Source organism: Sus scrofa, chromosome 1 (assembly GCF_054392235.1).
Source record: "Sus scrofa isolate SSC_HxYL_T2T_F1_AM1 chromosome 1, Sscrofa_HxYL_maternal_Yorkshire_Landrace_v2.0, whole genome shotgun sequence".
In the NCBI taxonomy this organism is placed as follows: domain Eukaryota; kingdom Metazoa; phylum Chordata; class Mammalia; order Artiodactyla; family Suidae; genus Sus; species Sus scrofa.
In genome coordinates, this window is record NC_139383.1 from 131,907,821 (window position 1) to 131,932,828 (window position 25,008).

Consider the following 25,008-nt stretch of genomic DNA (forward strand, 5'->3'; position numbering starts at 1 on the left):
CTGAAAAAGTTCTAAATGATTTTCAAAAGGTTTCTCAGTCAGTATATGACCCATACACAGCTGGAGAGTTATTTATGAATAGCATTTTTTTGGTTTTTAAAATGTAAGGTATGGTATATAATAGTTTGAAATTTTGGAGTTCCTTTTGTGGCTCAGCAGGTTAAGAACCCAACTAGTATCCATGAGGGTGTGGGTTTGATCCCTGGCCTCTCTTGGTGGGTTCAAGGATATGGTGTTGGTACAGGCTGCAGTGTAGGTCGCAGATTGTGGCTTGGATCTGGTGTTGCCATGGCTGTGGCGTAAGCCAAAATGGCTATGCCTCTGATTAAACCGCTAGCCTGGGAACTTGCATATGCCTCAAGTATGGCCCTCAAAAGACACACAGAAAAAGAAAATAAATCTTTCTTAAAATCAGTATGTTATTTAGAGCTTCAGAAATTACATTTGCTTTTGATTAATTGGATGAGTATATGCCTGTTCATTCTTTCAGTGAAATTATTGAAAGGTAGCTGATGTCTGACTTCTGTCTAGAGTTTGAATAAGGTAATGAATGTTACAGTGAGTGTTGAACTCAGTCATTCAATGTAGGCAGCATTTTTTTTTCTTTTGCATTTACTAATTTTGTGAATATTTTATGAAGTCCAGAAGATATGCTTGGTGAAAATGGTTTGTAGACATGTCTTATTTATTTATTTCCAGCACTATTCATGGCCGAATTGATCAAGTCAACCAACTCCTTGAATTGGATCATCAGAAGAGGGGTGGTGCCCGATATACTGCACTAGATAAATGGACCAACCAACTAAATTCTCTCAACCAGGCTGTAGTCAGTAAACTGGCTTAACAGAGAACAAGCTTTTACATACGTACTTAAGGCAACAGTGCAGAGATGTAATCCTTAAAAGAACTGGGAATGGCAAAACTACTGTCGGTTGATGTGTCCTGAAAATTATTGGAGTTATGGCAGAAGTGCTTTTTTTGATCAACTGGTTTGTGTTTTGCTGCTGCATTTATCCCAAGAAAAACAGCTTTAATCTCCAGAAGAAAACCAAAATGCCATGGGATTTATGCTGTATCTTGCCCTAAAACATACAACATCATAGTAATTTGTCATGGGCAACATGACCAGAGAGAAGATTTTTGTCATGATTTTAAATACACTGACATGCTACTGTTGGTTAAATTTAAACATGTTTTACCTGCAGAAATTCTCTCACAAATAACCTGCAATAACTTGAAATGCATACCCTTTTGAACACTTCCTTTTCTCATGTATAAATTAAAACGTTTGCTGCATTTTGCAAAATGTCAATTCTCCAAAAATGTGTCCGTATATTTCTGTACCTGCAGTGTAGTAAAGGTTTAGATGAAACCCCATAATTATAGTGGCATACTGTCACTTAGGTTTCAAGCAGCAAAATAAACAGTGCAGCTCAGAAATTGTAGTTTGGTTCTTGATGTGTTTTTATTACATTTGGGGTTTTTGTTTTGTTTTTTAGTACCTTAGAAACGTCAAATTATTTCATCTTCAGTTAATGATATAAAAAAGCCCGAGAGCAAATAAGTTGGTTATTTGCTTTCAAGGTTTTAAAAGTAGTCTTTATTGATAAAAGTTCCTAGTTTCTAACAAAACACTTGCATAGTACTTACTTTGACAGTGATGCTTTAAAGGAATAAAATTCTTTTTTTTAGAATGATATTCCTTTTTAAAAGATTCTAACTCAGAATGTTCACTTTAAACAAGTATGCCAGAACATAGACAGCTAAATGAATGTTACCCTGCATAACGATCATGCTGGAAAACTATTTCCTAATTCCAGCAGTCTACCGTTGCTCAGAACCTCTTGGGTTTTGCTCTTTTAGAATTGCATTCAGAGCTAATTTGTCACACACTATTAACTTTATAATTACATATTGTTAAAAAAAACATTACCTATCTTGATTGTTTTATTGTTATCATTATTTGGTACCAAACGACTTTGGACTGTTTCCAAAAATTAAATCTATCTTTTAGGTAATAGTGGAAATATGCACCTAGCTTTGAAGGCAATCCAAAAAGAGTTTTAAAGGTATTTTGAGCAGTGGTAGCATAGTTAGGAGAATGAACTGTGGCCTTCCAAGGTGACTACCGTAATGGAGACGCAGCTCATTTGAATGTATTGAGTTTTGGATGTATGTTTCATTTAAAAAAAAAAACAGTTCACATTATTTTATAGTGTCAAAAGGAAGAACTAAGATTAAGGTAATTTCTTTGTTTTTTTCTATTGCTTGTTATTATGTAAAAAGAAGAGAGTGGCAGTTCAGAAGGAAGACTGTTGTAACTGAAGAATGACAACCAAGAATTTTTGGTCATTAAATCAGATTTTATAAACAGTGGAAGGAGCATGGACTTAAAACAAGGCATGCTTATTTGGTTTTGTCAAATTTTTCGAAAATATGTGATATATATTTATACTAAAACTATATAATCATTACATTTAGGAGAGCAATCAGTTAATGTCTTTAGCAGATTAATGCAGTATTAAATACAGGTGCAACTTGAAAATTGTAGAAAATTTGAAAGAAAATGATAGACAAAATTAATGTCTCTGGTAGGGAATAAAAAACTAAGATATTATAAAAATCATGTGTATTTCTTCTCTTTTGCATAAATCATTTGTGGAAAATGTGCTAAAAAATTTTTTTACAGGAGTAATAACAATTAGGACTTATTTTTCAACATAATTTAGAGACCGTTGTTACCCAAATAAAAATGACGAGTTTCTGTGCCAGTACTCAGTATGTATGCATGTGATATAACTGTGGAAAAAAGGTCTTGCTTTTGTCTGAATTGGTGGAATTAGAATTCAAAGGATTTGAATGACATGATTTAACCCTTACCCTCCAAGCTCTTGGAATGCCCAGTTCTCTGAGGTATCTTTGCTGCTGCAGTGGTGCATCTTCCATTTTCTAGATGAAAAGAAAGCATGCACTTGTTTGTTTTTTTTGGGAGTAAGCTAGGCTAAATATCTAATGATATCCAAAGTTATACCTTAATCTTAAATTGTATGTATTGAATAGGCTTTGCTTAGTATTCCCTAGAGATTTGTTCTTTTTTTTTTTTTAAGTCAGTTGCCACATTTGTTCCTGAACACAGGTTTTTGATAAACTTTTTTTTAATAAATGCCCTTTGAGCATTTCTCTTTTTTTCCTTTGAGCATTTTCTGTGTTTTTTATGCAGCAAATCTTAGAAGTGAAATCTTAAGAGACTGCTTATTAAAATATAACTAAAAATTGATTGGCAAATTCTTAACTTTTTTATACATTTTTTAAATTATAGTTGATTTACAGTATTGTGCTAATTTCTGTTGTATAGCAGTGTGACCCAGTCATACATATATATACCTTCCTTTTCTTATCACATTCTTATTTAAATTGCTGATTAAATCGCTCTCTTCTATGAAAACTGCAGTAACCAGTAGTTTACACCTTATTGTAATGTATTCACTCCTTTTTCCTAAACCTAGATTAAACACACTTCACAGTGATCTTTAACTGACACAAATGGATACTCTGCTGCAAAAGCTGGATTTCCATTACTCATTCTAGCTCTTAAATTAATTTTTAAGTTGTTGATTAAATATTTTTTCTCCACATCTTAATATAACTTTTTTCTTTAAGATGAGATATGAATGTATGTACTGAGAATTTCATTACAGGAGTCCTTACTAACTAAAGGTCAATAGTGTATCAAGACTACTGAGACTCGAATTTCACATCAGGGGTATAGTTTTGGTGAAGATTGTTTTAAATGGGCAGCCCTGTGAGCAGTGTAGTATTTTTTGTTACCTTATAATGAGATACCGGTTTGGCAGTGACTGAAAAACAGCTGTATATATTTAAAATATCCATGAGAGTAAGAATTTTTTAAGAAATTTTTTTAAGTCAATAATTTTTTATTTAAATTCAGTAAATCAGTTAAGTACACTTTTCTTTGGGGTAGGGTTGGGAGTGGGGATATCCAATTAGCATATGAAGCAGATTATGCTGGTCTAGAATATTAGTTTAGTCCACAGCATAAAAAGGTATTTGCCTAATGATTTCCTCTTACTCTTCTTGTTTGTTTTTGTTTTTGCTTTTTAGGGCCACACCTGCTGCATATGGAAGTTCCCTGGTTAGGGGTCAAATCACAGCTACAGCTCCCAGCATACACCACAGCCACAGCAACATGAGATCTCAGCCACATCTGCAACCTACACCACAGCTCACAGCAACACCAGATCCTTAACCCAGGTCCTGAGAGGTACTCTAAACATTTATTTACCAAAACTGCATTTTAAAAATAATATTATTTTAGATTGCATTAAATAAACCTGAAGTTTTCATTTGGTTTAATTTGTTGAGGTGGAACTTGAGCATATAAATTTCTGTTAAGGCTAGGATTTTCATCCTTTGTACGTAATTCATTTTTTTACATGGGATTTTTAACCTCTTAACAGTGATAAACATAATTTTGGATTGAGATATGTAGCAAAAAATGAAGAAATTGGCTTTTCAGGTAGGGTTTTTGAGATAAGTTGACATAGAACATTTTAAGGAATTGACATTTAACTATTTTGTTAAATAAAATTCAAAGCATTGATAGTATCCAGGGACTTATGAGACTGGATGGATATCAGGTCCCAGAATTTAAAGCTCAAGTATCTTGGACTTCATTTATGTGACCAAAAATTTAAAAAAAAAAAATTTTTTTAGGTTTATTATCTTTACATTAGGTTGTCTTCCCTCCCTCTTTTTCCCTAGCAGCATCTTATATTTTTTTTGTAAAATTATAAGCAGGAATAATTTGTAAGAACTTCCCTAATGGAAACATCAGAGATTCTTAACTTTTTAAATGTAAGTATATCAGAGCTTTTGTTTAACTCAAGACTATTAATTTTTAATGTATCTTCTAGCCAGTCCATGCCCTTAATAGCATTAATTAAACAATTGTTCAAAAATTTTGTTTGCTTTGAATCACTAAATGAAATTTGAAAAGTTGTAGCTTTTGAAATTTTAAGGCAAGTTAAAATAGTAATGCCATTTGGAGAACTTGGGTTTTTATGGTACTAAGCAACTGTGTCAGTAATTCTATATATTCCTTAAACAACTGTGTCAGTAATTCTATATATTCCTTAAAATTTAGTACCACTCCATTTGCTTTAGAGTCTTGAAAAGAGTTAAATTAGGTAATGGCATAGGAGAGACCATTGTGAGCTTTCCTAAATGTTTACTTCTTTATAGTCCTATGTTATTTTTAAACCTGCTGGAATAATTTAAATCAGTCTTACACCTTCAAATTTTATGACATCAAAGCTAGATGCCAATCTACATTAGCAAGAAAAAGAAATATTTCTTAAATACCTTATTTAGGGCCAACTTTGTTTTGTCTTGGCCAGGATTTTACAGTGTAAACTTTGGTCAGAATATCCACATTAATGGCTGGCCAGTATATTTTTTTACAGGCATATGTGTGTATGTATGTGTGGGAGTACAAAACTCACTCCCTAGTCCATCACTACTTTTTCTCCAGGTTCCATTATTTACTATCACTTGTTTCTAACTCAAGCATATGTCATGAAAAGAATTGCCAGTATACCACTAACTTCTACATTATGACTTAAGTCTAATGTGGAAGACAGTGTCCAAATTTAATCTAGAGGTGTTGGATTTTTTTTTTATCATTCTGAAATAAGAGTATTTTTAATTGATAATTTTTGGGGCATTAATCCTATGATTTTATGGATTTAAAAAAAAAAAAATCCAGGAGTTCCCATCATGGCGCAGTGGTTAACGAATCCGACTAGGAGCCATGAGGTTGCGGGTTCGGTCCCTGCGCTTGCTCAGTGGGTTAACGATCCGGCGTTGCCGTGAGCTGTGGTGTAGGTTGCAGACGCGGCTCGGATCCTGCGTTGCTGTGGCTCTGGCATAGGCCAGAGACTACAGCTCCAGTTAGACCCCTAGCCTGGGAACCTCCATATGCCGCGGGAGCAGCCCAAGAAATAGCAAAAAGCCAAAAAAAAAAAAAAAAAACAGAAGTTTTAATCATCCCATGAAGTCAGAAGTTTTTGTGTGCTTAGTTGCTATATTAGTAACATATTAATGCTGTGTTGAATATCTAATTTTTGTTAAAATGTTTGCCTATCTCCAACTATTTACTAAAATACTAGGTTTTTATGCATCTATTTTAAATAATACTGAGGATAATTAAAACAAATTTTCAACTCTACATCAACAAAGAAATGTAATGATGATATGGAAAATGCAAAGTTGTTTGATTTTGCAGTTTATTACATAGTTGTTTGCATGATGACTTTTCTGTTTTCTTTTTCTTAAATAGTGTTTAAAATGATGTAACCTCCTTGAGCTCGCTAACTAGGTGGCAAGAAGCAGATGACTAGGAGCATGGCAGAGGATGGCTACTTGGAAGTCCCACAAATTAATACTTGAGAATCAACTGATAGGTGCAGGATGAGTCACAAGATGTAAGACATGCACTGCAGGATTTTTGACTGGAAGTACACATTCTTTATCAGTAATTAAAATTACATAATCTACCTCTTAAATATTTACTTCGTAAATATTAATCTTAGCACAAGGCCAACACAGTGTCTTTAAATGGTACACTTCATACTGGATCAAATAATTCAATAATGTATACTTCTGTAAAATGACTTTTGAATGTTTTAAGTATGTTTCTCAGAAAATAGTGCTAAAAATCTTACTCATTTTGTTTGGATATCAGGGTTTAAATGTTTTCCGCATTTACAGTTACCGTGTTCTGCTTTGCAACAGCATTCATGAAAGAGTAGGCCTCTCACAAACCCTGTCTAATGATCTGTTGTGGAACAGTTCATGTTGCAAGCAAATGTCTCAGAAATTAATCCTTTGGTATAAAACATTTCTGAGCAGAAAATTAAATCAAGTAGGGGAAGAAATGTACTCTCCCAAATGCCTGTTATGCTGCTTTAAAATAAACACTTTAAGGGCTGCAGTGTCTAAGAAACCACTTGTTGATTTATTTTGTATGTGAAAATAATACTGTTCTCAGGTGTAACCTTCAACCTAGTAGAATGGGCCAACCCTGATCTCAAAGTGCAATGATGCTATCAGACTTTTTTTTGAAAGGCAAAATAACTTTCAGACTAATAGCCTTTTGGCCAAGTTTCAATGTAAATATATAAAACTAATGTCGCTGCACATTGCAAATCTTTTAGCCTTCCAAGTTGTGGGGGTAGGAGGAAAGGAGTGAAGCAGATCAACTGCTTCCTATTTCAGTGGCATTTCAAATAGCAGTAGAAGGGAGCATATTGATAGCATTATCCCAGCAAGGAACTACTTAAGCAGTATACATCTAATATTTTGAGTTTGTTTTTATTTGTTACAAAAAATAGTTTTATGGTCCCAATTCAATTTTTAGAGTTAATGAATGGAAATTTATACTTATCTTTCTAGAAACCCATTTTAAGTTTTGCTGTGTTATCATTAATCCTCTATAGGTTAATGGCCTTCAACTGAAGAGTTACTTATCTTGGACTCTTAAAAGTGAATTGTATTGTGAATGAATATGGACCACAAACTTAGGCACTTTATTAAGTAGGGTAGGTTTGACGATTTAAAACTTAAATTTTCCCCCTTTCTCATTACTATCTTTACCACCATGAGGCAGTTAGGAACGAAATCTGAAAGTGCTCAGAATACTAAAAGGGACATACCATTTTTCTAATCCTTTCATCTATTCAACAGATATTTACTGTGTTCCTACTATGTGCTAGGGACTGTGCCATGTCCTAAGGTTGAAGGATACCAGAAGGAACAAATTATCCTTGTGCTTAAATAAGCTTAGTTCTATGGGAAGAAGCAGAAATATAAGGTAATTTCAGGTAGAAAACAATTCTATCAATCTGTAAAGATGGGGAGGTATCTGAGGATATGAAAGTTGGTTTCACACATGAATGAGGAAGGAGTTGGCCATGCAGATCATAAACAAGATGAGTTAGGTGGTCAGGGACCAGATTATGGGTAGTCTTGTGGTTTGAGATAATGAGGTTTTATTATAAATACAATGTGAAGCCATTAGAAATTTATATTATGATACATCATTTTAAAAGATAACTCTGGCTGTTGTGTGGAGAAATGATTATTTGGGACAATAATGTGACTAGGAAGACCCAGAGGTACCCATTGCAGAAGTCTGGGACATATAATAGAGGCTTTTAGACTAGGATTTGTAAAGAAGAGCAAAGATTTGCTTAAGAATTGGATTTGAGGGTTTTAAAGGAATGAGACCACAGTGATGGCTCCCAGGTTTCTTAGTGAGCAGTTGGTAGATAATGGTATCATTAAATGAGATGGGAAGGTATTTTGGCAATAGGTAGAGCCAACAAAGAAAACAAAAGTGAATTACAAGCTTGAAAATAAATATAGTAGAATAAAAGAAACTAGGTATTTCAAAACAGAGGGATCAACTGTGAATGCTGCTGAGAGGTTAAATAGGAGGGCAGGAGTTCCCATCATGGCACAATGGTTAACAAGTCCAACTAGGAACCATAAGATTGTAGGTTCCATCCCTGGCCTCGCTCAGTGAGTTAAGGATCTGGCATTGCTGTGAGCTGTGGTGTAGGTCACAGACACAGCCTGGATCCCATGCTGCTGTGGCTCTGGTGTAGTCTGGCAGCTACAGCTCCTATTAGACCCCTAGCCTGGGAACCTCCATATGCCGTGGGTGCTGCCCTAGAAAAGACAAAAAAATAAAAATTAAAAATAAGAGGAGGGCAAAGAAGGGGCCTCAGATTTAGCAAAATATAAGTCTTCAGAGATGGCTAATGAGCGGCCTCTGGTGTGATGAGGTGTTCCAGCTCTACCGTTGGACTGAGAAATTTTAAATAGTCACTGTCCTTAATTTATCATTATAAATTGAACATTTTAAAAATAATAATCCATCCTTTTTTACATCTTCTGAATGTTACGTGGGATAACTTAGGAAAATATGATATACAGCAGACCATAACTACAGACTTTAACTATAAACAGCCTTCTAAAGTGTCTCTTCCTATAAAATATTTTGAAACCCCCTTTTCCCCTTTCCAATGCTATATATAAGCATTTAATTAAACTTTTCTTCTTTGATGCCTATTAACTATAAAATTGTATGAAATCCGTGGCTTTACCTATAAAAGCGGTCAAACCTGGTATTTATTAAGAATTGAACTTGTTATATATGCAAACTAAGACCTTTCAGCTGATACCAGCTTTCACCATATCTTGAAATATATTGTTATATTTCAGCTGAATATTAATGTCACCAAAATCATGAATTCTTGAAATGTTTGGATTTATCTCCAGGGAACTACAGAGATTAGTAATATATAGAAGTAAATAATGCTATAACAATTAAGGATTGGTATTGTTGAGTAATCTCAAATTGACAGTGGAACAGTATGTCTTATCCTGAAATTGTTTTATCTGAAAGTATATTTTTGCTTATACTTGAATGCCCATGAAGCAATTAGAATAATTAAATTTATAAATTGTCCTATCTCAGAATTATAGTAGTCATTTTCTATAATCAAAAATCAAGAAGTTCCCATTATGGCACAGCAGAAATGAATCCAGCTAGGAACCATGAGGATACAGGTTCAATCCCTGGCCTTGCTCAGTGGGTTAAGGATCTGGCATTGTCGTGAGCTATGGTGTAGGTTGCAGACGCAGCTCGGATCCTGCATGGCTGTGGCTGTGGCATTGGCCTGCGGCTGCAGCTCCAATTCAACCCCTAACCTGGGAAACTCCATATACTGCGGATGTAGCCCTAAAAGGAAAAGAACAAAAATCAGGAAACAGGGAGTTCCCTGGTGGCCTAGTGGTTGAGGATTCAGCATTGTCACTGCTGTGGCTTGAGTTCAATCCCTGGCCAGATTCCTGGCTAGGCACTTCCACATGCCATCAGCACAGCCTCCCCCCTCCCCCCAAAAAAAGAGAGAAAACAATTGACAAGTGAGATTGCTTCTGAGGATAAAATATGCGAACTCTATTTCAGGTTTCCATCTTAAAGATGCCTGTCTTTTGCAGCTTCCCAGGGGAGAGGAGTACGGAAAAGTAGAAAGCTCTGGGGAGTGGAGACCTGCATTCCTCTGCTGCCCAAGAGTTGAAACCTTGCCACTTTACCTCTCTGGCCTCCAGTTTTCTCAGTTGAGTAATTCTTTTTAATCTCAAGTATTCAGAATTGAGAAAATAATAACTCTTTGCATATGGCACACTATCATGTTCTCTCAATTTACTTGCCATGTGTTTAGATATGCATGAATGTTGAAAAAATATACAATGTTTATTTTTAGTGTCTGTAAATGAATTATATTTCATTCCCTTTTAAAACTTTTTGTTACTTTTTCACTCTAATTCACTATTTCTGTTTATTTCTTCCATCTCATACATATGCCACAATTTACCTTTTCATTCGTCTTGTGTTCCTTCCATAGCCTTACTACAGTAAATAATTACGTGATGACCTATCTCTTATGGACTTGTGCAAAAATTACTCTGGGGTGTGTATTGGAAAGTATTAGGTCTTAGGGGATAATACTTAATTTTACCAAACACTACCAGATTATACATCAAAATAGCTACACCATTTATGCTTCCACCGGTAGTGCATGAGGGTTCCAGTTTTCTCCTAGCCTTGATGGCCCTTGATAATATCTGACTTGTTCTAAAATGATAAAACAATGAATTTTACTGTTCATTTTAACCAACACTTTTTATTTACTAATAAGCTTGAAAATCTCTTCATACACTTAATAGCCATTCAGGTTTCCCTTTCTATGGACTGCTCTTCACATTGTGTTACAAGCTTTCTTCCTTTCTTTTTTTTTTTTTTTTTTTTAACTGATTTGTGGAAGGTCAACGTATATTCTAGGTAGTAATTCCTTATCTGTTTTCTTTTATATTTGCAAATACCCTCTGAAGCATTGTCTCTAGTTTCCTTCATTGAACAGCGGTCTTTCATTTTTAGGTTAAATCTATCCATTTTATTTTTCCATTTTCACCCATACTTTCTTGGATCTTGTTTAAGAAGTTCTTTCTTACATTAATACCATTAAAAAAGTTCTTTTATTGTTAACCGCTTTATATTTCTTTGTAATTTATTTTTGTATATGATTAAAAGTAGGAATCAAGATTTATTCTTTTCTGTGTAATGAGCTTATTGTCTCAGTACCATACTAAATTATTATTCTTTACTGATTTGTGATGCCACCTTTTTCAATTGCCAAGTTTCCACATATGCAAGGGATGTATTCGTGGACTCTCAAATTTGCTTACCTGTTCTATTTGTTGCTTTACTAGTGTTTGATTCACCTTGTATTTTTATTACTGAGCAAAATACTGTCTTAATTACAGGAGAATCTCCCCTTAATTACAGGTGCTGCTCATTTTGAAAATTATTTTAGTATTCATAGACCTCCATTTTTCTGTCTTAGTCTTGGAATCAGTTTGTTAAGTTCTCTTAAAGTCCTATAGAGGTTTGGTTTTGTTTGTTTGTTTGTTTTTTGGCTTTTATCCTTTTAGGGACACCCCCTCAGCACATGGAGGTTCCCAGGGAGGGATCAAATCAGAGCTGTAACCACTGGCCTACACCAGAGCCACAGCAACACCAGATCTGAGCTGCATCTGCAACCTCCACCATAGCTCATGGCAACACCGGATCCTTAACCCACCAAGCAAAGCCAGGGATCGAACTCACAACCTGATGGTTCCTAGTCGGATTTGTTTCTGCTGCACCACGATGGGAACTCCAAAGTCCTATAGAGTTTTAATTGGAATTGAATTTAGAGGTTAATTTGTCTCCTTTTATGTTATCTTAGCGAGTCTTTAGTTTTTCTCCATAAAAGTCAGCATTTTTATTGTATTAATTTCTAAATATGTATAGTTTATACATTCTTATTTCCTAAAATATCTTTAGTTGGTTATTGGTGGGGCAAAAGAATGATAATGATATTGCATACTGTTTTTTTTAAATCTGTCAGCCTTGCTAAGCCTTGCTGAACCTTATTCTATCAATAGTTGGTCTGTTAATTCGTCTTTGTTTTTTTTCCATGTATTTCTATGCATTTTCTTCCATCACTACACCTCTTTTTTCTTTGTCTTTTATTGCTCAAGATCTCCAATAACACATGGAAAATTAGTGTTAACAGCCAGCATTCTTCTCTCAAAGAAAAAGCATTTTGAGTTTCTTTGTTAGACATGAGGTTTGTGGTCGGTTTAAGGGAGTTAGCGTTCAGTAATAAAGTTTCTGGAGTTCTGGTGGCTCAGCAGATTAAGGATCCAGCATTGTTGCTGCAGTGGCTCCGGTCACTGCTGTGGTCCAGGTTTGATCCCTGGCCCCAGAACTTCCACACGCCACATGTGTAGCCATAAATAAATAAATAAAGCCATAAATAAATGAATAAAGTTTCCTTCTATTTCTAGTCTCCTGAGAGGTTGTATGTATTTTTTCCCTTTTTAATCACAAATAGGTTTTGAGATTTATTAAGTGTCTCTGAACATAGTAAAATGATCATGGGATTTTTCTCTTTGCCCATTCATGAAGTGAATTACACTCATAGATTTTCTAGTGTTAACTCATTCCTACATTATAAACTCAAGCTAATGATTATATGTGTTTCCTTTTTCAATACAGTTTTAGACTTATCAGCCAACATTTTATTTAGTGGTTTACTGTCATGTTTTTAAGTGCAATCGGCCTATAATTCTCTCTTCTTGGACTGTTCTTAATCAGTTTAGTTATCAAGGTTACTTTATATATATCAAAATGAGTAGGTAACTTTCACTCTATTTCTGGTTTTCAGAACAATATATATAATAAAAGTATAGTCTGTTCTTTGGAAGAACTTGCTTGTAGTGCTGTTTGGACTGAGACCTTTTAGAAATTTAGAAATAGTAAGACTATTAAATTACTATTTCAGTTTAATTTTTCATCCTTTCAAACGTGATTCTTCATCTATACAAGTGTTCTGCTTCATCTTTTGCTATTTTAACATTTTTTTTCAGAAACATTTTGTCTAGGTCTTTAAATTTATTAGGATAGTTATGTTTATAAATGTAAGCTTATTAAAATTAAATGTTATAAGCATATATTCATACTTATTCCCTGCTTCTTGCTCTGTATTTGTTTATCTTATCAGCCTTTCCAAAATACCAGCTTTTGATTCATCTTTATTATTTTTGTTGATCTCTGATTGATTTCTGTCCCAATCTGTATTACTTAATTTTCATTTCTTTGAATATATATTCTGCAGCTTCTTTTTCTACCTTCTTGAGATGAATCATTATCAAACTTTGTTATAATTTGCTCCAAATTCTTGATTTAACATGCAGAGTTTTAGTTGACATTCATTTACCTTTTAAGCCAAGAATTTTTAGCAATGTGGGATTTGTTTTTAGTTACCAAATATATGGGATATTTTCAGCCACTCATTGTTATAGACTTTTTATTTTAATACATACTGTTTAGAGAATATAATATCAATTTTCAGGAATGAACTGAAATTTGCTTTGTAGTTTGGTATAGACAATTTTTGTAATTGTTCCATTTATGCTTTAAAATAATGTATATTCTGTAACCTTCTCCAAACTATTAGCTCAAGCATGTTAAATTAGTTCATATCTATATTTTGGGGGCTTGGGGGGGTTTGGCTTTATTGGTGTTTTTTTTTTCTTTTGGCTGCTATATCAGTTTCATAGAGGAATTTATTAAAATCTTCAGCTATAACTGTTGATTTCTTTCTTTCTGTAATTCTGTCACCTGTTGCTTTATGTATTTTATGGCATAATTGTTAGCAACATATATATTCATGATTGTTATATCTTTTTGCTTTTACTAGTCAGTATGTTTCTCTTTGTCCCTTATGATTTTTTTCCTTATGATCTGTTGTATCTCATATTAAAATTGCTCCTTTAGCTCTTGCTGTTGTTGATTATATTTGCCTGGTATACTTTCTCTTTTATCTTCAACATTTTTCGTATTTTTTTTTGACAAGTACATCTTGCAGACAACATATTGCTGGATTTTAATATTTTAAAATTCAATTTGAGGGTCTCTGCTTTTGGTGTTTATTTAACAAATTCAAAATTATTATAGTTATTGTAGGATTTGTCATCTAAATATTTTAGTATTTTTCTCTTTAGCAGTTCTATTTTGAAATAATTTTAGATTTATAGAAGTGTTGCACAGAGTTCCTATATACTTCTCACTCAGCTTCCTCTAATATTAACATCTTATTATGATGGTACATTTATCAGATCCTAGAACTTATCTCAGTTTCTATGTGTTTTATGTCTTCTCATCAACAAAATAAACTGCCTTTAAATTTTGCTCCACTTTCCTTCTGGTCTGTCTCCTTCACCCACAACTAGAGCTTTAGTTTCAGAGTTTTGAGAATATGTTTGAACACATTGATCGTTGCTTATTTAGACACCAAGAAACAGTCTTCATTCATTTCTTTTCTTGTTGAGTGCATTCAGAAAGGATCTTGTGTAGTAATGATTCTGAGTCCTTGATATACCTGTAGATATTTGACCCAGCTTTACATATAAATAATAATTTAGCTAAAAATAAAATTCTGAGTTTAACTTTTTCCTTCAAAACTTTAAACACAATATGCTTTTGTCTTTTTACATTCAGTATTGCCACTAGAGAAATTTGAATTGGTTTGACGCTTGTTCCTTTGCAAGTAATCTGCATGTACTTTCTCAAAGCTTCTAAAATTCTTTCTTTAATATTATTTGATTTCATTTTAGCATTTTTAGGTAAGGGGTTTTGTTTGTTGTGTTTTTATTGTACAGCCTGTTTGGCATTCTTTCATTATAAGGACTTATATCTGTATTTAATTAGAGAAAATTATCACTTATTACTTCTTAAAAATTTCTTCCCTTTCATTCCTGGAAGACTGTTAAATTCATATACACTTACACTCTTGTCTTTCATATATTTAACTTTTTTCTTTCCAACTTTTTCCCCCCTCCTGATCTGATATATCAGCCTTTTTGACCTAATATTCTAGCTTATTCATTTGTTCTTCTGGTATATTCATTCTGTTATGCCCATTTGCTGAATATTTTTATATCCATTATCTTTAGTTTTTAACCTGCTTCTTCCAGATTTAAGATATTTGAGATGAAATATGAGAATATTTGTCATGCTCATTTAAAATCCCTGTTCAAAAGTTCCCATTGTGGTGCAGCAGAAATGAATCCAACTAGGAACCATGAGGTGGCAGGTTCTATCCCTGGCCTTACTCAGTGGGTTAAGGATCTGGCATTGCCATGAGCTGTGGTGTAGGTCCACCAGCGGCTACAGCTCCAATTAGACCCTAGCCTGGGAACCTCCATATGCCTCAAGTGCGGCCCTAAAATAGCAAAAAAAAAAAAAAAAAATCTTCCAAAGGGGACAATCACCTGGGTTACATGTATTCTTCCTTTGTGAAGCCTCAAAATCATTGTAATAGAAATCACCACAGCTCAGAAAAGCCAAATAGGGAATTCATTGTTTATTGGGAGCTTAAGGAAATATGGAGGTTGCATAGAGATCTTCAGTAATTTCTAAGAAAATGTCATGGGGCAATACAAATATTGTTATAACTTTTATAACGCTATCCCCTCAGTTACCAGCTAACTCAGCTAAGAAGAGGATGGAAGAGCCAGATCCAGGTGCATATCTAAATGCTCAAAACTGGACTTTAAATCCTGGGGTGGAGTTTATAAAGGTAATGTAGCCAGTTTGGAAAACAGTTTGACAGTTTCTCAAAAAGTTAAACATAAAGCTACCATTGACCCAACATTTCACTCCTAGTTATCTACCCAAGAGAAACAAAAACTTAAGGCCACATAAAAACTTGCATGTGAAGGCACACAGCAGCATTATTTCATAATAGCCTCAAACAGGAAACAACCTAAATGTCTATCAGTTGATGAATACATAGACAAAATACGGTACATTTATATAATGGAAAACTGAGCAATAAAGGGGAACAAACTGATACATCCTACATGAATGAACCTTGAAAACATGCTAAGTGAAAGAGCCAAACATAACAACTGCGTATTGTATGATTCTATTTACATGAAAAGTCCAAGAAAGACAAGTTTATAGAGACAAAGTAGATTACTGGTTGCTTAGGGCCAAAAATGGAAAGGAGCGTTAACTGTAATGGGCATGAAGGGTCTTACTGGGATGACGAAAACGTTCTAAAAACTGATTTATGGTGATGATTGTGCCACTTGGTAAAAAATTACTAAAAGTCATCAAATTGTATACTTGCACTGAGTAAATTCTATGATATGTAAAATATACTTCAGTAAAGTTATCTTTAAGAAGTTAATGTACCTTTTTTTGATTGTAAAAGGAATATATACTCATTTCAGAAAGTACAGAAAAGCATAGAAAAGGAAATAATCAGTATCTATTAAGAGATAACATTTTGCTTATTTTCTCATATGTGTATGACTTAACATAATTGAGATCATTCTTTATATGTAATTTATTTTATTTTTCTTTCTTTTCTTTTTTTTTTTTTTTTTTATTATTTTCCCACTGTACAGCAAGGGGGTTATTTTTCTTTCTTGGCCTCGCTCTTGGTGTGTGGAAGTTTCCAGGGCCAGGGATTGCATCCGAGGTGCAGTTGCCACCTATGCCACAGCTGCAGCAATGCCGAATCCTTAACCCACTGCACTGGCATGCAGAAGTTCCTGGACTGGGGATGGAATCCATGCCATAGCAGCAACCTAAGCCATAGCAGCGAAAAGGCCAGGTCCTTAATCATAGGCTACCAGGGTACTCCCTAAATCCTTTTTTTTTTTTTTTTTTAACCAAACATTATAACATTTAACTCATCATGAAAGCCTTTTAATAAATATCACTCAGTAGGTGAGTATTTCATCATAGAGGTTAGTCATAATTTATTTAACTACTCTCCATTGCTGGCTATTTTAATTTTATAAATAACACGTGCTAAGCATCTTTGTACCAAAAAAAAAAAAATCACTAAAGCTTCTTTTTCAATCTAGTTTTTCTGTTGTTCGTAGTGTGGCTTACAAGTCCCAAATTGGGAAAGAAGACCTTTGAAATATGGACCTCTTTATCTTCAGTTGGTGAGGAGAGTCTTGCTTAAGTTCAGAGATTCACTCATGATTTCAAAATAGGGCGTAGGTGACAACAGAATTAAGCTAGTCAGCTGGGCCTGCTTGTGTGGAGGAAAGGACCAAGCAGGTGTCAGAACCTGGGATCTGCCCCAAGAGGGTGAGGATACCAGTGCAGCAAGAGGTCAGGAGCAAGCCCATGATCCCCAGCCCAGAGGCCAAGGCAGTCAGCAGACACCTGGCTATCAGCAGGTTACCTGAGGTCAAGAGCAAACTGGAATCTGGCAGTTGACAGAGACTCAAGGAGAGAGAAGTCATCAGCTCTCCCAACTCCTGGTACAATTTAAAGTAAATCAAAACACAGGAGCGCAGATGTGAACCTAGCCCAAGGGCAAAGACTCTGCTATCTGCTCTCTTGCCTACTGCCCCAAAGAGAACTGTACTAGCAAATGGGAATGTTAACCCTTGTACCTGTCCAGGGGTAGAAGCCCTAAAGGAACTAGATATTACTAACCCACTGTCGTGCTTTGAGAAACATCGTTTTATTTTGGCCACATCTGCAGCATGTGGAAGTTCCTGGGCAAGGGGTTGAACCCACACCACAGCAGCAACCCAGGCCATTGCAGAGACAACACCAGATCCTTAACCTCCTGCATCACAAGAGAACTCCTAGAAACATCATTTTAAATAACTGTAAAACTAAGAACAAACAGAAACTGATTTCAAATGCCTTGTGAAATGAAGTTACTCGCTTTTTCATCCTTCATAGAAATTGACCATATATGTTCCAAAACTGACTATGCACAATCTCAGTAAATATACCAAAAACTACATGTCAAATAAATGAATTATACAGTAAGTGTATTATATTACGGTAAAACCATTTAAATTTCTTAAAATAAATTGACTGTGAGGGTTCCTTTTTAACATCTAGAGGAAGGGGCCCATGAACTTCTACCCGAGTTCAAAATGTCTACCCCATCTGCTTCCCAGGGAACTCAAGTTTCAACACTTGAGGACTGATCCCTCTTAGTCTTTTCTTTGCTTCATCCAACTCTCAAAGTACCATGGGAGACCCAGCTTGGAGGAATGGTGGTTAAGAAACCTGGGCCACTTGCTCCTGGGGACTAGCACACAGCCATTTAAAGGTCTATGAAGACATGAGGAAAAAAGATGTGGAATCCATATACTACATGTGTATCATCACAACCTCTTAGAAAAAGCCTATGGGAAAAAAGTTAAGAAATTAAATTAAAATGCTAACAGCAGTGTAAGAGGAAGGTGAGCATAAGAGTGATTTTCCTCTAAGGGTTTGCTTTCTAACGTTTCCTTGCCATCAAAAGATAATATTCTTTGGCGGGGGTATGTTGTTTGTGTGTGTGTGTCTTTTTTTTTTTTTTTTTTTTTTTAAGGCCACACCTACGGCATGTAGAAGTTCCCAGGCTAGGGGTCAAATTGGAGCTGTAGCTGCTGGCCTACACCACAACTACAGTAATGCCAGATCTGAGCCTCTTCTGTGACCTACACCACAGCTCACGGCAATTCCAGGTCCTTAACCCACCGAGTGAGGCCAAGGATCAAACTTGCGTCCTCATGGATACCAGTCAGATTTGTTTCTGCTGAGCCACGATGGGAACTCCTTTTCTGTGGTTTTTAACGATGAGTTACTGTGGGAGAGACAATACCACCTCCAGTTTTGCTCCTAAAATTTATAAGACCTGCTTTTTTTCCTGTGACACAAAGTGTCCAGGGAGGAGTTCCCTTGTGGTGCAGCAAGTTAAGGTTTCGGGGTTGTCACTGCAGCAGCTTGGGTCACTACTGTGGTGAGGATTTGATCCCTGGCCTGGGTACTTGCACATGCTGTGTAGGTGTGGCCAAAAAAAAAAAAAAAAAAAAAAAAAGTCGTCAGGAAAATATGCAAACTTGGAGTGCCCTGAGGGCTAAAAGAGGAGAAAAGGCATAGCAAAGGGAAGGGGAGCAGATAAAATGACCTTTTTTGTTCTTGTTTGGAGTTTTTGTTTGTTTTAACCATGTGGAAAAAATAAGTCAATTTGAGATTGTAACTAGGACAATTTATTTTATCTTTTCTCAACCTGGCATCTTCTATTTCAAAATATTTTCTTTGTGAAGTTATCAAATATTGGCTGCTAATCTTTTTCCTCTTAAAGAGATATCTTGTACCAGGTGAGCTGGAGTGAATTCAACTCTGCCTTATCTGCAGCGAGAACATCAAAATAATACAAACACGAATAAAAGCCTTTATCAGGACACCATAACTAGATGCAAGGACAAATGTCTCCTTATACATCAGTTTGCTGGATGTTTGATCCACAATAGGAAAGGCATTATATGCTCTGAGGGGGGTTATTCCATTCTGAGGCTGACAGGTAGTTTCATATCTGCTTAGATTGAGCCTATCATGCAGTAGGAGGGGTCTTAAAATTATCAAGTTGAACTGTTGCCTTGAAAATGAGGAAACTAATAATGTTCAGGGAAGCAGTGACCTATCTAAGGAGGGAGATCAGATGACAGGCCTCCACCTTTGCAGCCCAGTGCCTAGTCTTTCTAGAGAAGGCCCTGCAGTGCCCTGTCCTCATCTCTACTCATGGTTCCTTTGAAACAAACCTGATCCACATCTGGATTTCTCTTCTCAGGGCTGCCCCTCTGGAGTCAGGCCAGATCTGAGCAGTTGGCATGGGAAATCTGGGTGGTTTCAGTGCATGGATAGATTTGGCTCGCTAAGTAGTCATTGGATGTTCTGCATTTCAGTTTTTAGGGGACAAAACACCAACTCTCAACAAGTAGCCATCAGGAAATGCTAAGTCATAAGCATAATACTATAGAGTTCCCAAGAACCTTTGTCAGGTTGGTTGAATATATAGACTGTTCCCTTGAGAGACAGGGCAAGGGAATACCCTGGCCCACTCTGTGACAGCTTTGTGTCAGGGTGTGATCCACAGAAAGAAGCATTCGTTCAGGGAAGACAAAGGGGGCCTATGTGGAAGCTGAAAGTAGAAGGTGATACTGTGTCTGAGGAAGGTTTGGATAGCCTCTCTCAAGAGCCAAGCTGAAAGAGTGAGGCAGGGTGTATGCTAGTGGAAGAGCCCTTGAAAGAGGAGGTAGCCAATGCTTTTGTACTTTCCTCTCTACTTCTTGCTACTCGTCAATCTGAGAGCTGCGAACTGTTCTACAATTTCAGCAATATTTTTTCTAGTACATTTGATGTGTGCTTTGCAGTACAACATCTTCTGATTTTGTTGGTTTTCTAAACAACAACAGTAACCAAAAAGATTGAAACGTTTTCATCTGTTTTCTGAAGATTAGCAAGATTGTGTATTCCACTGAAGAGGTTTTTATTTTTCTATTTTTTGGAGTGTTTTTTTCGGCCATACCCGTGGTATGTGGAAGTTCCTGGACCAGGGATCATACCCATGGCAGCAACTCAGGCTGCTGCAGGGGCAATGCCAGATCCTTAACCTGCTGCACTGCAAGGGAATTCCCTCCACTGAAGAGTTTTAACCACTTCTTCTGATCTTTTGCTAAGGTTTAACTCAGTATTTATAGGTAACAATTGAATTATCCATGTCCAAACAATTGTTTTCAGGTAAAAATTGAAGAGTAATCATTTAAAAGCATTATCTTAAAGTGGTGTGCACCAACTTTCTAATAAAAGTACAGTTCAATGCATAAGAATATTTCCCTAGTGTATTAAAAAAACAAAACTAGGCATCATTTTAGAGATCATTTAATATAACCCTCTTATTTTTAAAAATGCTTTTTTTTTTTTTAAATAGGAAGATTTAGTCTGAACTATTTTCACAGAAAGTGTGTTAGCATAGTTTGGCAGTGCTCTATATGGTAGTCGTGCTTCCTGGATTTGAGTGAGTTCCTTTCCTATGATAGGGAAGTTTTTGGCTATTATCTCTTCAAATATTTTTTCTCTCCCCTTCTCTCTCTCTTCTTCTGGCACCCCTATAATACGGATGTTGGTATGTTTAGCATTGTCCTAGAGTTCTCTGAGATGCTCTTCATTTCTTTTCAATTTTCTTCTCTTTTCTGTTCCACATCTGTAATTTCCACTAATCTGTCCTCCACCTCACTTATTCATTCTTCTGCCTCCTGTATTCTGCTGTTAGCTGTTCTAGTGAATTTTTTATGTCAGTTATTGTATTTTGCATCTCTTCTTGTTTAAGTTTTATACCTTGTATCTCTTTGCTCAGTGTTTTTTGGTCAATTATCCATCTTTGCCTCCAGTTTATTTCCAATGCCTTGCATCATCTTCAGCATCAACAGTCTAAAGTCTTTTTCCTGGAGGCTGAGAATCTCCTCATCGCTTAGCTGATTTTTTGGGTTTTTTCCTTTCTCCTTCATCTGAGTTACAGTTCTCTGTCTTTTAATTTTTATAGGTTTTTTGTGTGGTGATCTTTTTACAGATAATAGAGTTGTAGCCTCTCTTACTTGTGGCGTCTGCTCCCCTTGTGGCTGAAGTTGGTATGGGGGCTTGCTGTAGGCTTCCCAGTGGGAGGGATTGGTGCCTGCCCACTGGTAGGTGGAGCTGATTCCTATCCCTCTGGTGAAAGGGGCTTTCGCTCTGGGTGAGATTACAGGTGGCTGTGTGCCTGGGGGGGTTTTAGGCAGCCTGTTTACTGATGGGTGGGGCTGTGATCTCACTTGGATTGTTGTTTGGTCTGGGGCTTCTCAGTGCTGATGGTTGGGGCCAGATTTTCCCAAAATGGCCACCTCCAGAGAAAGGCACTGCTGCTGAATATTCCCAAGAGCTTTGCTTCCAATGTCTTTCCCCAACAACAAGCCACATTCACCCCCTGTTTTCTCAGGAGGTCCTCCAAGAACTGCAGTCAGGTCCGACCCAGTTTCCTATGTAGCCTTTGCTTTGCCCTGGGACCCAGTGTATGTGAAAGTCTGTGTGCGCCTTTTAAGAATGGGGTCTCCATTTCCCCCAGTTCTGTGGAGCTCCTGCACACAAGCGCCACTGGCCTTCAATACCAGATGATCCGGGGACTCTTTCTCCCGGTGCCAGATCCCCACATGTGGGAGTTTGATGTGGGGCTCAGAACTCTCACTCCTGTAGGTGAGTCTCCGTGAACCAGCTAGTTTACAGTCTGTGGGGCTTCCCACCCGGGAGGTATGGGGTTGCTTATATCACGTAATCACCCCTCCTACCTCTTGATGTGGCCTCCTCTTTGTCTTCTGGAGTAGGATATCTTTTTGGTTTTTTGGGGGGTTTTTTTTGTTTGTTTGTTGTTGTTTTGTTGGGTTTTTTTGCCATTTCTTGGGCCGTTCCCGTGGCATATGGAGGTTCCCAGGCTAGGGGTCTAATCGGAGCTGTAGCTACCAGCCTACGCCAGAGCCACAGCAACACAGGATCCAAGCCGAGTCTGCAACCTACACCACAGCCCACGGCAATGCCAGATCCTTAACCCACTGAGCAAGGGCAGGGATTGAACCCGCAACCTCATGGTTCCTAGTCGGATTTGTTAACCACTGTGCCATGACGGGAACTCCGGATATCTTTTTGAAAGTTTCCGGTCCATTTGGCTGAAGATTGCTCAGTACTTGGTTGTAAATTTTTTGTTTTTATGAGAGAAGTTGAGCTCCAGTCCTTCTATTCCACCATCTTAGTTTGGCAATGCTCTAAAACATGCTCTTCACAACTTAAGGATAGATGAAGGTCTTGTTTTAAAGCCAAAATAAAGCCTATTTAAAATTAAACTTGTACTACTAGAAAATTGGATTTCTTTCATCATTGGACTAACCAAATTAGTGTTTATAAAGTTACAAGAAAATTGGATGAAATAGGTGAAGGGTATTAAGAGTTAAAAACTTCCAGTTATAAAATGGGATGTAATAATATACAGCATAAGGAATATAATCAATAATAACTTCGTATGGTATCAGAAGGTTACTGCATTTATGATGACCATTTTGTGATATGTTTAAATGTTGAACCACTGTGTTGAACACCTGAAGCCAACGCAATATTGTAAGTCAATTATACTTTAAAAAAAATTTTTTTAAGTTATAAGAAGGAATACCACTTGTGGCTCAGCAGTAACAAATCCAACTAGTACCCACGAGGACACAGATTTGATCCCTAGCCTCTCTCAGTGGATTAAGGATCAGGCCTTGCCATGGGCTGCAGTGTAAGTGGCAGACATAGCCCAGATTCAGCGTTGCTGTGGCTGTGTTGTAGGCTGGCAGCTGCAGCTCTGATTCAACCCCTAGCCTGGAAACTTCCTTTTGCAGTGGGTGCAGCCCTAAAAAGACAAAAAAAAAAAAAAGTTTTAAGAAATCATCTCGGAATACCCTAGTAGTCTAGCTAGTTAAGAATCCAGCATTTTTGGGAGTTCCTGTGTGGCAGAGCTGGTTATGAACCCAACTAGTATCCATGAGGATGTGGGTTTGGTCTTTGGCCTTGCATTGCTATGGCTGTAGCTGTGGCCAGCAGCCGTAGTTCTAATTCAGCCCCTAGCCTGGGAACTTCCATATGCCACAGGTACAGCCCTAAAAAACAGAAAAGGGGAAAAAAAAAAAAGAATCTAGCATCATCACTGCTGTGGCTTTGGTCACTACTGAGTAGGCATGGGTTTGATATCCCTGATTTGGAAACTTTTGCATGCTTCAGGCATGGCAAAAAAAAAAAAAAATTTTTTTTTTTTAAAAAAAGAAATCATCTCTAATTCATGAGCTCAATCTGATTATTCTGGAAATATTTTTGTATACTACACCATGTGTCTGTTTACTTTATTAGAATGAAAAATGTGTTTTAAGTATTAAAAAACATATATGTGCATATATATGACTATATTATGTATCATTTTAAAATAAAAGTGAAATAATTTTTTTTCAGGCATGCCCTGGCATGTGGAAATTCCCAGACCAGAGATGGAACCTAAGCCACAGCAGCTTCCCAAGCCACTTCAGTGACAACAACAGATCCTTAACCTACTGTGCCACCAGATAATTCCAAAAGCGAAACACATCTAAAGGATTTACATGAGAAATTTTAAGGATGGAGTTAGTAATTTTATCTTCACCATCTTCTTTTTGATTTTTCATGAACTGGAAAATAAAGATAACTCCTGATTTTATAGTTCTCAAATGTTTTCTTGGTGTATTTTAAGAGCAAGAAGACTTGGGAAATAGATCTAATACACTGGATCCCAGAATAAATATTTGGATACCCTCATAGAGAGGGCTAATTAATGAAAGTAATGAAGGGAAATTTGGCATGAATTAACATAAAATATGATATTTAAATTAAAAAATTACATCACTTGAAATTTTTAGCCTAGAAGAGAAAACATAAGATGAAATACCTGTTTTCAGATATTTAATACATATTCAGAGGAAGAAGAACTGACCTTGTTCCAAAAGATAGAACTAGGAGACAAGTAGGAGGTAAATACTGGACCATAATGATAGATAATTTATTTCAATTATAGCTGAAGGATGAAGAATGGCTGGCTCAAAATATGTTTGATTGGAGTTCCCTGGTGGCCCAGTGGTTAAGGACTCAGCATTGCCTCTGCTGTGGCTGAGGTCACTGCTATAGTGCAGGTTGGATTCCTGGCCCAGGAACTTCTTTCTACGTGCTGTGGGCATGGTCAAAAAACATGTTTGAGTAAGTAAACTCCTGAATATGGCCTAGTGCTACATAAGAGTAAAACTGTAAAGATTTAACAAATTAAAATCAAAGTATATAGTTAATCTGATGTCTTTTTAACAAAAAAAGCAAACATTTGTAATTCTTTGTAACTTTTTAACCATTTCTTTTAATACTTAAAAAAATTGACTTTCTTTTATCCACATTGCTTTGAAGTTGTGGATTATTAAAGAAAA

General features: G+C 36.2%; 1 protein-coding gene and 1 long non-coding RNA gene across 4 annotated transcripts in view; both read left to right on the top strand.

The window, feature by feature from the left end:
• The window catches only part of COPS2 (COP9 signalosome subunit 2), a 32,042-nt gene extending 29,419 nt beyond the window's left edge, over positions 1–2,623 (top strand). Inside the window, exon 13 of one of the 2 annotated variants that reach the window (NM_001105301.1) lies at positions 700–920. In NM_001105301.1, coding sequence (NP_001098771.1) covers positions 700–844 — 145 coding nt within the window. In that variant the 3' untranslated portion in view covers positions 845–920. Of the gene's footprint in view, positions 1–699 lie in introns of both variants that reach the window. The other variant, XM_021072083.2, reaches the window with a different exon arrangement.
• A 2,683-nt stretch (positions 2,624–5,306) lies between these two features.
• LOC146406372 (uncharacterized) lies at positions 5,307–17,050 on the top strand. 2 transcript variants are annotated; one of them, XR_014811830.1, is made up of 3 exons: positions 5,307–6,503; positions 10,087–10,205; positions 15,675–17,050. It is a non-coding gene; the product is annotated as an uncharacterized LOC146406372 (long non-coding RNA). The 2 variants fall into 2 exon arrangements; XR_014811829.1 differs by lacking the exon at positions 15,675–17,050 and adding an exon at positions 7,518–7,619 and having other exon boundaries at positions 5,630–6,503; positions 10,087–13,976.
• The last annotated feature ends 7,958 nt before the right edge of the window (positions 17,051–25,008 follow it).